The sequence below is a fragment of the Dryas octopetala genome, chromosome 7 (genome assembly GCF_963921425.1).
Source record: "Dryas octopetala chromosome 7, drDryOcto1.1, whole genome shotgun sequence".
Lineage (NCBI taxonomy): Eukaryota > Viridiplantae > Streptophyta > Magnoliopsida > Rosales > Rosaceae > Dryas > Dryas octopetala.
In genome coordinates this window covers 18744798-18761574 of record NC_141372.1, presented here as the reverse complement: position 1 = coordinate 18761574, position 16777 = coordinate 18744798, and the positions used below count along the sequence as shown (strand labels likewise).

The 16777-nt window shown below is 34.8% G+C and overlaps 1 protein-coding gene, 1 long non-coding RNA gene and 1 other non-coding gene across 3 annotated transcripts; 2 read left to right on the top strand and 1 right to left on the bottom strand.

The window, feature by feature from the left end:
• Positions 1-680: 680 nt before the first annotated feature.
• Positions 681-787, bottom strand: LOC147280269 (small nucleolar RNA R71). The gene has a single exon (XR_015123720.1). It is a non-coding gene; the product is annotated as a small nucleolar RNA R71 (small nucleolar RNA).
• A 1982-nt stretch (positions 788-2769) lies between these two features.
• Positions 2770-5622, top strand: LOC147280268 (uncharacterized). Its single transcript, XR_015123607.1, has 3 exons — positions 2770-3182; positions 4029-4085; positions 5052-5622. It is a non-coding gene; the product is annotated as an uncharacterized LOC147280268 (long non-coding RNA).
• Positions 5623-10205: 4583 nt separating this feature from the next.
• LOC147280267 (Lung seven transmembrane receptor family protein) lies at positions 10206-16701 on the top strand. Its single transcript, XM_086250585.1, has 5 exons — positions 10206-10616; positions 11961-12897; positions 13044-13139; positions 14499-14635; positions 16043-16701. Exons 1-5 carry the CDS (start codon positions 10372-10374, stop codon positions 16206-16208), a joined length of 1581 nt encoding a protein of 526 aa, XP_086106711.1. The 5' UTR covers positions 10206-10371; the 3' UTR covers positions 16209-16701.
• The last annotated feature ends 76 nt before the right edge of the window (positions 16702-16777 follow it).

Here is a 16777-nt window from a genome sequence, read left to right as displayed (position 1 = left end):
CAAAGATAATTAAATTGATTGTTTGGATTAACTTTTTGTTAGGTTGTTTTGTGAATCTTGGTTGTGTTTGCTTTGTTTGTTTGTTAGTTTGTCCATATTTTCCTCTAAAAAAGATCGAGTAGTTAATTAAGTTTAAACTAATTAAAAAAAAGTTTGAAAAAGTTTTTGGGAAATTCTTTTCTTGAAGCCGTCTAGTGTATGTTTGGTCGCCGTTCATTAAATCTCGATTTAACACTTTTTGACCTTGAAATTGAGAGAATACTTAGACATTTAAGACAAAGAATTGAACCGGTAATTGAAATGGGTGAAAATAACATTAAAATTCGATCGTTGAGAGAGTATTTTGCTCCCGTTATCATAGACACCCCTTCTTGCATAGTATTGCCCCACACTACCGCAACCCATTTTGAGATAAAACCCCACATCATTTAATTGTTACCTTCGTACCGCAGATTGGATCGATAGGACCCATACATGTATGTTAAAGAATTTATTGAAATTTGCTCAACCTCTAGAAACCAAAACTTTCCCGATGAGTCTGTGCGTCTCCGTTTATTCCCATTCTTGGTTAAGGACAAAGCAAAAGCTTGGTTGAACTCCCAACCCCCAGTTCCATCACCTCATAGGATTAATTTGTTAAAAAAAATTTGTCAAAATTTTTCCCAATGTCTAGGACTAACGCGCTTAGGAGAGACATTTCGAAGTTCAGACAAAAAAATTATGAGCAATTTTATGAGAGTTGGGAGAGATTTAAGGATTTAATTTTGAGGTGTCCTCACCTTGTTTTAAAGACGTGGCGTTTGATGCAATACTTTTACAATTGTTTAACTTAAATAAATCGCAATATGGTAGAGTCCATGAATGTGGGTACGTTTTTAAATCTAGGGGAAGAGCAAGCTTATGATTTCTTTGAAAAATTGTCCGAAAATTCTCAACAATGATATTTCTCTAACCCATATGATAGACAAGCAAAAGAACCAAAGTGTAGGGGGTTGTATGAAGTGAATGTCGATGTAGACTTAGGTCTAAGATTGAGAGTCTAACAAGAATGGTGGAGGCCTTTGCCTTGAGTCAAACCATGAGTTTCGTTAACCATGTTCAAAGTGAGGTTTGTTCTCATTGTGCTAGCCCAATGCATAATGTCCAAGCATGTCCTTCTTGTATGCTTTTTTGAGAGTAATTTTGAGCATACAAATGCCCTTAACAATTTTAGGAAGCGGTTTGTGAACCAAAGTACCTTTTCCGAGACTTACAACCCCAATTAGAAGAATCACCCAAATCTTTCTTGAAGACAAAGCCAACCCCAAACGAACTTAGGAGGAAATTCAACGCCAAACAATTCATTCCGTCCTCCTAATCTCTCATATTCTCATGTTTCCCATGTTTCTCATCCTACTCCACAAAGTGATGCCCCACAACAAACTTCATCATCACTTTTAGAAGACACTCTCCAAAAGTTCATGCAATTGACCGGTCAAGCCTTTGTAGAGGTTAAAGCTTCCACCCACCAAAATACACAAGCCATTGTCAAGCTAGAACATCAAATAGGTCAGTTAGCTACCATTCTGGGAGAGAGAAAGAGAAGGGCAAATTTCCAAGTCAACTCATTCCTAATTCAAATGATTAATTCCATGTTGATGCATTTAGTTCATCCACTACTCATGAGCATGTCAAGTCCATCACAACGCTTAGGTCGGGTAGGCAAATTGTTAATAAGGTTCAAATGTCCAATTTTGAAAAAGAAAATGATGAAATGACAAAAATGAAACAAATGGATTAGGCAACCTAGAGCTTAATGTTGATCATAATGTCAAGTCAAAAGGAAAAGAGCCTTTAATTGTTGATTTTTCTCCAACTCTTGTGTCCAAAGCCTCATTTCTTCATATGTTGGTTAGGACAAAGAAAAATGCACAATTTAATGACATCCTAGAAGTGTTCAAGCAAATTCTGGCATAATCAGATTTGGCATGAGAAAAGTTTTTTTAAGTTTGTACAATATATCTTGACACATGTTTTCCCAGTGAGTATCTAAAAGGTGCTGATGATTTGCCACATCACAAAACAAATATTGTTACAAACAATTGCCTTAATTCAGAACATGAAGCTTTGCTAACAACATTTTCTAAAACTTCAATCCATTCTTTGTCATCTCCCAACAAACCTAAAGACTTGCATGCAGATTGATAGGACAAATGTTGAATGCCATTAACAGTCTTGATGTGATCAAAATTGAAGGTGCCTTTTTGCAAATTCAAAAGCATTCTCAAATAATACAATTCACCAGATGCAGGATGAACATAAGCTATTTGTCCTATACATTTTTGTAACAATCCGACTCAAATTTCATTAGAAATTTGAATTTTTATTTAACCTTGGTCTTAAGAGGCTTTCAAGGAAATTCCGTTGTGCGACCTCAAAATTTTTTTTCTAAATTACTTTGGAAGTTTTTTTGAGAATTTGTTTGACAGAAAAAAAAGTTTTTAGTTTAATTTTTTTATTTGTTGACCTGAAGGTTGACTTTCGATTTAATGGGTTTTTGATTTCGAGTTTGGGCTTGTTAGGAAGGTCTAGAGTTCACGAGCACGTAGACACGAACCATGCGTCAAACAAAGTTTCGGTTTAAGAATTACGGATGACCAAAGTAGAGGGCATTTTAGGTCTTTTAAAATTTTAAAACTCAAAAATCAGATTTTTTTTTCTCTCTCTAGAATTTTCTACACCCTTCTCTCTCCTTCTCTCTCATTTTTCTGTCTCCGGCACATTCCCTTTCTTTCTCTCTTTGCTCTGCCGCACCCCCCTGTACGCACCAGTACATCCCAGCCCCTCCAATTTCGACCACGTACCACCCGACCAGCCCAGGCCACCGGCAAGCCCTCTCGTCGGCGCCGGCCATCTTCCCCTAACCTCTCTCTTTCTCTCATCTTCTCTCTCCCCCTGCACGTTCTCTCTCTCCTCTCCCGCATCCCCTCCCCTGCGCACACCAACCTAGCCACCACCATTGGCCTTTGCCGGCCACAATGACCCACCAACATGAACCCCACCAGCCAGCCAACAGTTCCCAGCCGCCACCATCTCCGACTAGCCACCACGTGCACGAGAAATCATCCATAAATGCCCAATTTCTGCCGCCTCTCCCTCGCCGAATTCCGGATAAATCCCAGCTCCTTTCATTCCTATTTTTGGTGAGTTTTCTTCCTTTTCCATTGGTCTTTCTTTTCCCTAGACTTATGTTGATTAATTTCGAGTAATTGGGAATTTGAAATTTCTGGGAATTGTAGCCATTTCGAGTTCCTCTGTAATTTTCGGATTGTAGGTTGTTATTGTTGTTTTCTTAGACGAATTTCACCCCTGAGATACCCATTTGTCGTTTAGAACCCAAAATTTAGACTAAATTTAGAGGAATTTAAGTTTTGGGTGGTTGAATTTATAAGGTTGGAACCCATTTCGGGTCTCCTGAGGTTTGGCTGAGTCTTGGGTAGTTTTGGTGATGATTTTGGACAAATTTCATCCCCAGGATCCCCAATTGTTGTTTAGAAGTGAAAGTTTAAGTGGATTTGGGAAATTTGTATTTTTGGCTAAATATTGGTTTTGGGGCAGCCACTTTGGGCGGCACCCACTATGAATTCAAACCCCACTATCATTTTGTGATTGCAAGTTTATTTTAGGGCAATTGTTGAGTGGGCTTTTGAGCTTGACTATGTAGAGTGTGGTTGGACAAGCCGATGCTATTTTGGGGTGAAAATGTGAGAGTTGGCCGATACCAAATTTCTCTAAAACGAGCTTTTCGACTCAAACAAGTCTTGTGCAGATTTTCTTTTAAGTTTAGGAGTTGTTTGGATGGTTGGGTGATGTTGGTTAGAGCCGAGAAGCCTTGGAGTGATTGAGGAGGTGTTTGTGAGTTTAAATTGTGAGTCGTAAATCGTTGTGTCGGACGAGAGACATGTGTATCATTAGGTTTCGTACACACACACACACACCTTTAATGTGGTCGAGTTGACACTAATTTTATTTTATTATCTATTTTATAGGCGAGACGACTGTGGCTTGTGACGATTCGGCAGAGAATCAAAACTAGGGCTATCTTTGTGAGTGGAACTTCATGAATTTAAATGTTTTATGAAATACGTGATTTATATTAATTATTTGAGTTTTGGATTGAGAAATAATATATGTGAATGAACTTTGACCTATCAAACGAATTTTATGAAATTTCATTATTTTAATTATGTTAAGCATCTTGAGTTTGATCTGAGATTTGATAAATAAATGTCAGGTTTCGGTTTTTCATATTTTCCCTCATATATAAGTTTTAAAATATGGTTTCACTTGACAGATTGTTTAAATTGATGGGTCTCTTTTGGAAAGGATTCTAGCTTCTTAATTTCTCTTTTGACCTATTTATTTCTTCGATTTTAATCGAAAAGAATTGGTTGAATTTATACTATTTGAACTTAAATTGAGATTTGCATTACGCGTATGGATATTAAAATATTTTCTATCAGTGGGAAAAGAAATTTCTCCTTTGGGGGCCGCTTTGCGTGCACGTATGACCAGTATTGCCTGCACGTGTTGGATTTTACTCCACGCGTGTGTATGGTCAGGGTATCGCTTGCCTGTGCGATGCATGAATTCCACACAGGTGTATGGCCAGGTTTTTCAGGGTATAAGCATGGTGGGATTTAATTGTTATTTTCAGGATTTATTAAATATGAGTTTGATTGAGAATTTCCTTTTTGAGTTTTATCAGGATTTCTGTTATAATGTTTTTCTGACTTTTTTTATTATAGAAGGTTGTTTATTGAGAAGTTATATTTTGATTTATTTAAATTTCTGGAGTTTAAATAGTTTTATGACATCCTTAAAGATCGTAAGATGGTTTTAAAACTGGAGATTTTCAAAGAGTGACGTGAGATCTTAGAGGAGATTTGATTTTAAAGGAATTTGAAAGGATGAATAACTTAAATGTTTTGTTTCTATATTTTGTCTACTCACTAAGAGTTAGGTCACATTTTTTTAATTTTGTTTATAACATTTTCCCCTGGGTATTATAGATCGTTGAGATTGGGCCGTACCACGTCAAGGCATGACTCTCAGATCTTCGGCGTCATTTCCCTTAAGTTGGGGAGTTAACTTTTATATTGTAATGAAAATTTAGTTATGCTCTGATTATCATGTGCTTTGGTGAATAAGAACTTATTGTTTTGGCTTTGTGAGCGAGTCTGAGACCCTTTTTGGTTGTGGTAGAGGCGGTTGATGTTTTTAGAAATGTTTTTTATATAGGTTAATAAATTTTGGGTTAGTCCATTTTCAGGGGAGGTTCTGCCGAATTTTCGGTATGATTTTCCTTGATTTTGGATTCCCACAGGACCTCTCTGAGTCTCATGGTGGAATCCGGGAGCGGTTCTGTCAATTTTCCTCTTTGTCTAGGTTTCCAAATCTTATTCCGAGAATCTCAAATAAATTTTGAAGGGAATTCCGAACCTACTATATAATTTGGTTTCTTCAATTTTTTTTTTATCAATGTAGTAGATAATATGTTAAATAAACACATGGTCAAGTTTCATTCAAAATTTTCGTATTAATTTTGATAGCAATTTCCGTCAGTTTTGTCTAATTTTGTCGAAATCGAAATATTAATCGAAAAATCTGCCAAAATTTCCGTCGAAACCAAAATTTTACTACTTGGATTTTTATACTATTATTGGATTATACTAATTATGGTGAAATTGAGGAAATGTTGATTTATGCCATTAGATTTTTGCTTAAGTTATTTCACTCATATGAGCTCTATGAGCTTACCGAGTTTTGTACCTTGATACATGTGCATCGCACCACCAAAGTACATCAATTAGTTTTATAAGACAATCGATGGTGTCTCAGATCTAAAGACTAATTTCAAATGTACTACAACTAATGAGATGTTGTTTGACATGTGTTTCACTCCATTCACTATAGGCACCCATACTCTTTGCCCTACTCTACATGCGCAATCTGAGACTGATCACCTCCACATTTGAGTAGACTAAAGAGCTATACTGATCTCACTCGAATATACTGTTTCCTAGACAGTAATCCCTTCAATCAGGAACAGTTTAAGAACTATTAATGGAGATGTATAAGTCTTGTGGATAACAAACTTTTATTCCACTTATACTCTCCTTTTAAATAGCTTCAAGGTATCATCTGTCTTAATAGGTCTATTTGACGGACGACTATCCAAAATGTTGTCCTTAAGGTCGGCAATGATTGGCCTTAGGGCACATATTTCCTACAGTTCTTGAACATCATTTCTTTGCATAATTGTTGTCTCGTGGCTCCTTATAATTTTCTCAAATGTTTTCATGTTTGATCTGTATTGGATATAGTCTGGATTACGACTTTTTGCTTTTTTATCATGCTTTTGTTTTCACGTTATGCCTTTTTGGATTTTGAAGCTTTTGTTGTCTCTTTTTTGGTGGCTTGCTTCTAAGACTTAATTTGGAGGTTGTTGGGGCTTCTTTTGTTTAACTTTCTTCTTTTGTTTTGTTTTGGAGGTTGTTCGGGCAGAGGTTCCTCATTATCCCTTTTTTCTGCATTTTCCTTGAGTTTCTTTATTCTAGGGGATGCCCTTATTGCCTCCCATGTACTAGAAACAATTTTCCTTGCCCCTATTTAGAATATTCCCTTTGTTGGAGTCTCATTTGTTTCTATCATCTGCATAATAAGAAATCTTTTATAAGGATGTTAAAGCAAATACATACAAAGCAAGTGTAGTTGAAACTATCAGACGTGGTACAAAAATTTAATGAGTTTTACTTTTTTAGGAATTGAGACATAATTGTTAGACAAATTGAAACTATTAGACAAAGTGTTACATTTTAATGAAAGTAGCCTAGGATGGGAATTGGAAGCTTTAAAACCAACATATATAGGATGATCTTCTAGGTTAGTTGAAATAGAACAATTAGGATTGACTAAGGAGTATGTATTACAACACATATTCTTCCCAAAACCAAATTTTAACACCTAAAAACACTAACAATCCATCTAAGAATTGATATCTCACCTTCTTCAAATATGAAGAAATTAGAAGCAACACTAGTAATTCTTTGAAGCCCCAAAAATCTTGGTTCTTTCTATATCCTGAAAAAAAGACCATTCAAATATATAGTTTAATTTTTCATAAACACAAGCACTAAAATGTCAAAGGGAAAAGATTTTGTGCCCTATTAGGGCACAACATTTATGTGCCCTAATCCTATGTGGTAAAGTAAATTGTACACGTCACTATTTATTTATTTTAAAATTTAGACACATCATTAATTATTTTTTATATCAAATTAATATAATTTTTTCTAAAAGACCATCTCACCCAACTCAAATCCAAGGGCTGTACTTTAATTTTTATTTTGCAAAGATTTTATAATTTTTTGGCACTTAAGGCTCATTGATCTGCAATCCGCCATTTTCTGTGCTCTTTGGAAATTGGATTTGAAAGACTACATGCCAATGGTCATGTCCATGATAATATGTATGCCATCAAATGGGAAATCATGGAGTGCTCTTAATCCCCTACAACTAGTTTCCTCCGACCTACAAAAGAAGTGGGGTGGCCACTAGCATCCAACTCCAATAATTGGGTGGTGATTAGGTTTATGTTTTATTCAAAAGTTTGATCAATGGAAACATATTGATATATATATTGCAATTACCATTTTATTCGAAAATTTTGATCTTTCTGAAACTATATATACTACAGTGGCTGGATTGTTTTCCATAAATTTTTTTTCTCAGATTTGTTGGGTTTCTTTTCTTATTTTAGTTTGTTCTTAAATTTTCTCTTTTTATAATTTTTTCATTTAAATTTTGTAAAATTGTAAGAAAGGTTAAATGAGTCTTTTTCAAAAGTCTACGTGGAAATTAAAATATGAGATGTATTTAAAAATATTAAATACTCTAATAACATGGAATTTCCATGTCATTAGGGCACAATTAGGGCACCCTAGCACAGCCCAATGTCAAATTCTTGAAATAAGGAAATTAAACCTTTAAGAAATATTGATTTTTTTTTTTTTTAATGTTATTGAATATGCATAACTTGCATGTCATTTTTTTTGTCAAGATTGAAACTGTAAATGGATTTTTGGATTTTCAAATGAATAATAACTATTTTGGGTGTGGAAAGGAAATTATAGAAAAAGATTAAAAAAAGAAGAAGTAAGTTTTAGGTTTATTGAAAATATAATTCTACATTGATCATTCTTGTTATTTAGAAACGAAAAAATTGATCAGAGTCGAAAAATAAAGAACAATTTCACGAAAAATAGTATTTTTCCTTTTTCTTGAGTCTTTGTAATATGCATACTCTTTGAACTCGATTTTGTTGAGTTTATCTTCAATTCTAAAACTGTACATGGGTTTTGTTGAAATCTTACCTTATTTATGAAGTTCTTCTAGGTGTGTACTTTAAAGATTTGAACATAAAACTCAAAAACTTTTTTTTTGTGAAATTGTTCTGCATCAAGAAGTGACAGAGAACAAAATAAGAATAGAAAACTCATAAATTTCATGTTTTTTGCAAATTTATAAGTAGATGATTATGAGTTTAGGGTTATCTTGAGATGGATTTTGCAAAGTTTGTGTTGACTTTCACGCTCTAATTTTAGGTGGGTTGGGCTTGTGTTAGTTTCAAGTTTTTATTTTGGTTTTTTGCTTTCTCTTAGCCCGGAACTGAAGAAAGAATTAGTAGGGACACGCTAGAAATTTTTTTTATCTTTGACACGTGGTGGTTTGTTTTTTCGCTGGCTTCTTTATCTTTGGCCTTCTAGAATGTTATCTATAATTTAAATTGGTTCAAGTAGAACTATAAAACATTTCAAATTTCCCTATTAACTATAGGGTTCATTTCAAGTTGATCCACAAACTATAAAGCATTTCAAAATTTTCGATTAACTAACAAAAAACATACAAAATGGTAAATAAAACTGGGTTGATGAAAAAAAAGGGGACCGGTCCGGACTATTTATATATTTTATTATATATTATAAAAAAGTTATATATATTGAATAAAAAAAAGTATAAGGTGTTTTCAATACATGCTAGGGTTCGAACCCATGACCACTTAAAGAGAGTCAAAGTGCATTCACACTACACCATAACCTTATACCCTAAACCATAAGGTTCGAAACCTTATACCTTAAAAATTAACCCATACAATAATAATTTTAGTATATAAATTATAAATTATCGTTTTGGACTTTTAGTAATATTTTTACAATTTAGAAACTATAAATTATATAAAATATAAGGCTTATTTACACCATTGCCCCCTGTAAGATACATTTTTTTTCACTTTGCCCCCTGAAACTTAAATCCTCTCAGTTTGCCACCTGAACTTCACAAAGTTATTGCAAAAGACCCTATGCCGTTAACTCTGTCAATTTTTCCGTTAAAATAGCTGACGTGACACCTATATGGCATGAGTGAGACTCTTTTTTAGTTATGTAAAATCCATGTGGACAAAAAAAATAATTTTTAAACTAAAAATAATAAGATCCATGTCAATTTTCTATAATTTTGCTTGTCTACATGGATCTTACATAACTAAAAAAGGGTCTCACTCATGCCATATAGGTGCCATGTCAGCTATTTTAACGGAAAAATTGACAGAGTTAACGGCATAGGGTCTTTTGTAACAACTTTGTGAAGTTCAGGTGGCAAACTGAGAGGATTTAAGTTTCAGGGGGCAAAGTGAAAAAAAGTGTATCTTATAGGGGGCAATAGTGTGAATAAGCCAAAATATAAACTAGTAATATTTTTAGACTTTTTGCAATGATAATATTTATTTAGAGGCTTAAAATAATATATCAAAAAAAGAAATGCTATATAAAATATATTTAATTTTATAAATTATTATATTTCAAATATTAGTATGCCTATAAATATATTTTATGTACTTTAATATCACAAGTGGTTAAATGATGTAGTGGAATTCACATTTTGACTTTCCTTAAGTGGTCATGTGTTCAAATTTTAGTATGTGTAGTTGACGGCCAACTTGAAATGAATCCTATAATTAATGAAGAAATTTAAAATATTTTATAATTTGTAAACCAACTTAAAATATAATCTATATAATTTGTGAATGTATTTCAGCCATTTAAATTTTTGGATTGTCATGTATTGGAATTAATGGACTCATAATAAAAACCATTTTGCCGGTGAGGTGGCAATTTGGCCCCGTAAATCTAACTCCAGCCTGGCCGACAGAGTCAGTGAGAGGGACATGAACATTGCTTCTCTCTCACTCCAACATCGCCATCGCCATCGCCGGATCTCTCAAATCTTCAGTTTAAGCCTCAAATTCACCAAAACACAGCAACTCTAAAGACGATGGATTTCACAATCCAGCGAGAACGAAGAAGAAGAAGAAGAAGCAGCAGCAGCAGCGATGGCATTTACCTGACCTGGTCACTGCTTCTCCTCCTATTATCATTAATTGCAAATCCCACCAATGCATCAATTCACATCTACGACAACCAAACTTTCAGAGAAGTCGGCAACGCTTACCTTCTCTCCGGCGGCAGCGAAGGCATCGCCGCCTCTCTGTCCCTCGACGATGCCCGCTCTTATATTCGGTAATGTTGCATGCGCGTCTTTCATTTTCAGCTTCTTGTTAGATCTGAGGCCCTGCTTGAGAGTATGATTTCTGCATTCGGTTTCTGGGTTATTGGAATATGAAACAAAACATGATTTGGATTTTCAACTTTTAAGTGGATTTTTCAATTTTGTTTAGTAGCCAAGAAAATGTGTCCTAGATTTAAATTGTTGTGTATTCTCATCCTAGTTCAATTTATCTGAATGGGAGATGGACCAAAAGTGGGAAATTATGTAAAACAGTAGTAACAATCTCAGGGTAGATCATAGGGATATGGTACAATGTTCAAGATTTAAGTTTTCAGCTTATAACCTTGGGCTTTTAATTAGTAGCTTCCCAATACAGTTTTTAATGCAAATTAGTTATCAAATAATTTCCACTGCAAGCACCAATATGTACTTTATTTAAGTAAATTTACCAAGTCATTAGAGTTTATGATGACTGTCGATGGTGATATGGATTATGATATGGAACTACTTATCGAAGAAAATATATATGGAACTATGATCTCGTGGCATCAAAGAACAGGAAAACAGGGATTTCTGGGAATTGTCTCCATGAGTACAGGGTGTAAAACTTTATTTCACATCAGTTCATTTCAAAGAAATTAAATTAGATGTTTGTAATAAGGCCTATAATACCCTTGTCGAGGATTCTATATTCATGCAACCAATGCGGCCCTTGTTAGTTTTCTTTATACAAATTTATTGCCTAGTCCATGATTGGTTTTTACTGTGCTCACAAGTGTGCATGCGGTGATTTAAATTTAAGGGCAAAAGTTTCGGCATTTTATAACTTTCTCCCCCTGAGATTCTGTGTTGCGTGACAGGGATTGATCCATGTAATTGCAGTGATATAACTGCCACTTAGTGGCATTAAAAGTGCAGTGACAGTGGGTATAAACTGATAGGTTGGCACTGGCTAGGGACTGAAAATTTTTAAATCAGCACATACAGACATCTGAATAAAATAAATACCTATCAGGGGCCTATTATTAAATGCCTATTTTCTTTAGTGTGAGCATCATTTCCTAGTCTCTAAGTGACCTCACCTTGCCATTCACGAAGCGCAGAATCATTTTGTTAGCAAGGATCTGAATATCTGAGAGACACTTTTTGGCCTGAAGTCTTAGAGACACTGCACCCGTTATATGCTGCAGAAAGTCAAACTAAATTGTAGCCTCTTTGCATTTACATGACATGAATTTATTTGGAAGCATATATACTCTTGTTGTATGCCTGCATTGCTCCTTTATTACCTGTTTCTCCTCTCTAATTGAATCTTTTATCATTGCTCTTGTCTCTGACATTTTCAAGTGGAACAGATTCGAGAATATCACCTTCTTGAGGAGCAAGGATGCTGCTGACCAGCATACAGACATGGAGCATAGTACTGGGTTGGTACAAGTTATAATTTTTGAGGCAGCTGATCGTAATAATATTGGTGGTTCTGCTTATGGAGGACAAAGAGCTATATGTTGCACCCCTGATCTTGCTAAGATGGAAGGTTGTAAACAAGGTGAAGTCATTAGGAGACCATCTGCAACAGATATTAACTGGCCTATTGTCATAAATGTACAATTCAGTGGGAATTATCTATATGCCAATATGGAGTATAAAGAGGTTTTCATCACAAAAACTGGGATGTATAACTTGTTTTTCGTAGCATGCGATCCAAAACTGAAGGAGCTTATAATGAGTGGGAAGACTTTGTGGAGAAATCCCGATGGTTATCTACCTGGTCGAATGGCTCCACTAATGAAGTTTTATGTGTTTATGTCACTTGCTTATGTGTTGCTTGGTGTAATTTGGTTCACTCAGTATGTGAGGTTTTGGAAGGATATTCTGCAACTTCAGCATTGCATCACGGCTGTTATTGCACTTGGACTGTTTGAGATGATTCTTTGGTATATCGATTATGTAAACTTTAATTATACAGGGATGAGGCCAGTTTTTGTTACAACATTGGTTGTGACAGTTGGAGCTGTAAGAAAAACAGTTTCCCGTCTTCTTATTCTCATTGTTTCAATGGGTTATGGTGTAGTACGGCCCACTCTTGGGGGTCTTACCTCAAAGGTTCTTCTTCTTGGAATAACATTTTTTCTGGCAACAGAGTTGCTTAATATTACTGAGTATGTGGGGACAATCAATGACGTGTCAGGAAGAGCAAGATTATTTCTAGTTCTTCCTGATGCGTTCTTGGACGCATTTTTGATTTTGTGGATTTTTACTTCTCTCTCAAGAACACTAGAGCAGCTACAGGTAAATCAATTTAATTAAAGAACTGTGGTTTCTGCTTTGCCTTTTAAATTCTTCTATTTAAGTTGCAATAGCATTGTTCACTTTCAATTTTCTTTTCTCTCCATACCATGAAAGTTTTAGTTGCTGAACTATATATTCTTTTCCAGGCAAAGAGAAGCTCTGTTAAATTGGATATGTATAGGAAGTTCTCAAATGCATTAGCAGTGGCAGTCATTGCCTCAGTTGCATGGATAGCTTATGAGGTATGGTTTTAGTAAATACGTGTGCAATGGGATCAATTCATCTTTACTGAGGATTTGAATATCTTAAAAATTATATGCATGTGTATTTATGTTAGTGCAATCTGGAAGGTTGCTTTTTATTTATTTCAAAATCTCTCTTGTCTCTCTGGATTGCGCATGAAAGAATAGATTTCATCAAGATCACCCAAAGAAAGTAAATCCGGTTACATTTACCATATGTATTGACTTGATTTTACTGAGAAGAATAAACCAAAACTTGCAATAGATAGATTTTTCTGAAGTATGAAATACTTTTACAACCTGATATGAGGTCTTTTACTTAATTTTATTATTTTGAACTTTTTAATTTCATTCTTTTTCTTTTTTTCCGATTAATGCATCATAAGAGAGGCTATTTTAAAGCTGTAAAATAGCTGCAGTCACTCAGAATTGACCTCCATGAGAACTGAAAAACCTGGAACAGCATCTGCTTCTCCTCCAAACATGTCTCTGATTGACAGATATATTACCTCTCTATGAGCTTCATTGCTTTGGTATGACTTCATGTTGCATTCAGGTGGCTCTCAATAACATCATGCAAGATTAAAAATTAAAGCTCAACTTATTTTAGCTTAGTTCGGCCCAGTTGATAGATATCATTCTTACATAATTTCGTTTACCTTTCTGTAAGTTCTGTTGGTTCATGGACCTTATGTCATGAATAGCTGCTTTCTCTTAGGTTCGTTATAGTTCTTTACCTTGAAGTGAAGGGGAACTTTATCATCCCAAAATGATGTTTTGAAGTATTGTGATGTAGACCAAGAGATTAATTAAAAAAAAAAAACTAAAGGAACTTTATTCAACTTTAATCTTGTATTATCAAATCAATAGGCACAAGCTAGATTCGATAACAAGATGGTGGGCCGGGTGGCCTATTTATATGGGAAATCCAAAATAAAACCCCAAAGAATGAGGAAGTATTAAATTAGTAAATGATATTAAAAGAAAATATAAGTTAAATAAAATAGCCTAATCAACTTTTTTGTGCCTATGCCTAAAGTGAGTGTGTAGGCCAGCATAATCCCCATCAAGTCCCCCTCTGTGAAATTGGCCATGGAGAGTTATACAGCTGGTACCTCGGACACAAAATATAAAGAAATGAAAATTCCCTAATTCTCATTAAAATGATTTTGCGGATTGCCCATTTTTAGTTAGAATATGCAATTGACTCATCTCTCTCTATTTCCTTTCCCTTTCCCCATTCTGTTTCTTTTTCTCGTACTTTTTCAAAACATGGGTTCTTTGTATACCTATGTTTCATCGTTTCAATATTTTATCTTTTTCTAAACTACTATGAATTTGACAAGCTTGCACCTGCAGGTGTACTTTAAAGCAACTGATCCATTCAATGAGAGGTGGCAGACTGGTTGGGTCATCACTGCTTTCTGGGATATTCTTGCATTTGCATTGCTCTGTGTTATCTGCTACCTTTGGGCACCTTCTCAGAGCTCTCAACGGTGCGTTATAATGTTTAATTTTAAACCAATCAATAGGATGCTTCTGTTTCTTTTCTTTCCTTGTCTATAAAGTCTCCTGAACTTCTGGTTGGCCAAAGTGAGCTCATTATGCAGCAGTTTCATAGTCAGTTAAAATCACAATACTCTGAACAATCAGTACTTCCAATAAGGCTCTATTTGGGAAATGTCTTTGGAGGTTTGTAGTTGAGAGATCTAGTAAGTCTGGTGGAAAATGGTGGGGAGTTGGGATGAGTTCTCTTAAGTACTGTAGGTTTAGGGTTGGGAGGGAGGGTCAGTTTAGGATGATATCATTGTGGTAATATGCCTTCAAAAGGTTATTTGCTGGTGTTATTTATCTTGGTTCCATGTGAGGCTTGTGATAGTATATTTGCAAGGATCAGGGGACGCATGATACTTGGTGGAGTGTTTCTTATATTTTGGAGACAGACAAGGCTGTGGATTATTTTGAGATACTTTGTGGAGCCATAATTTAATAGGCAGGACTTTTCCATCCCACAAATCCAATCAAATGATATTTTTGGGGAAAAAGAACACTAATCAAAAATTTACTTTCCTATATTTTACTGCATTTCTTCTCAACTATGGTTTTCTTCTCAACTAGGAACCTTAATCAATATATGTTCTATTAAGAAATTTAATGCTTGATAATAAATCAACTAAATCACTTGATTTGGTATTGAAATTTCTTGTTTTAAAATCTGAAAATATAAAACCTTCATAATTAATAAAAAACAGTGTAAATTTGATATATGTTTCTGTTTTATGCGTAATGTACCTTTTAAAGATAAGTAATCTTTTATCACCATACTCCATAATTCAAGTGTAGGGGAGTTGCATGAAAATTAGTTACCAAGAACAAACGTACATCGGAAAGAAAGAAAAAGAACAACATATTTCACTTTTCTTTTCTTTGTTATACTCTAATTCGTGCAAAGCACATGTTAATGTGCTAATACTACTCAAATAGAAGGAAAAAATATATACGTATAAGATGAAGGAATTAGAAGAACTCATCCCCTTTTGTTAGGTCAATAAGACATCCTTTATGGAGGAGTGGGCTAGGAATGTAGCTGACTTAGATTCAGTTGCATCTTTTTCTGGAGATTGTATTGCTACCCATAACAGAGTCTTCTTAGCTAAAGCATTATGTCAAAGCATCAATCGTCTGCATGCTTTTTTAGTTAATTATGGTCCTTTTTTTTTTTTTTTTTTAATACAGTTGATGAAAGTTTTCCCCGTGCATAGCCCCTCTTCTTTCTCTGGCCAGTTAAACGACATGAAATATAACTGACATTATGGCTCGTTTAGGCAAATGTTTTCATGGCATACAATTTTCAAGTTCCCTTGTACATTACTGAGCTGATTTGTTTTGCCAACTGTACATAGGTATGCTTACTCTGAGAATGCTGGAGAAGAATCAGATGATGAAGAATCTCAATCTCTAACTGCGGGCAAACCAGAAGGTGATATCAGCTTAGTCAAGCAAGAGAAGAATGTTGGAAGCAGCGAAGATTTTGATGAAGATGAATCAGAAGAAGATAAGAGGGAATGAACATTCAACGACAACCATATTCTGTTTCTCAAAACCTTCCTCTTTTATACAAGCTCATGGAGAGCGTGGCTCAATGCCCCTCTATCAACTTCTATTTGCTAAGCAATGGGCATTTGCTTCCACCTGTCATGCAAAGAGGTGTTGTAAAATTTTTGCTACTTTCTATTAGAATCAAAAGGCTGCTAGATTTCTTGTCCTGGTTCTCAAAGCTAATTTCATTCGTCATATATGCAAAAACCTGGGTTGTGAACAGCATTTTCAAGAGAGTATATGAAATCATGTAAAATGCTCTGTATTGAAAAGCTCATTAAGTTGTAATCATCATTAATTTTGTCTCATGTTCCACTTTCTTGTGTTCTTCTGTAAAGGACGAACTCTTGCTACTCGTCTAGGTAGTATCTTTTAATTGTACTTTGTCTGATTGTCAATTTGTTTTGTTTTATTCATTTTTATAATCTTTTTTGTTCCCATACAGCTGGAAGGGGGTTTCCTATTATAAATTTATAACCCATTGATTGTAGTCAATGTAGGATCTTATAAATAAGGGCTTGGTTGATTTTTTATTTTTA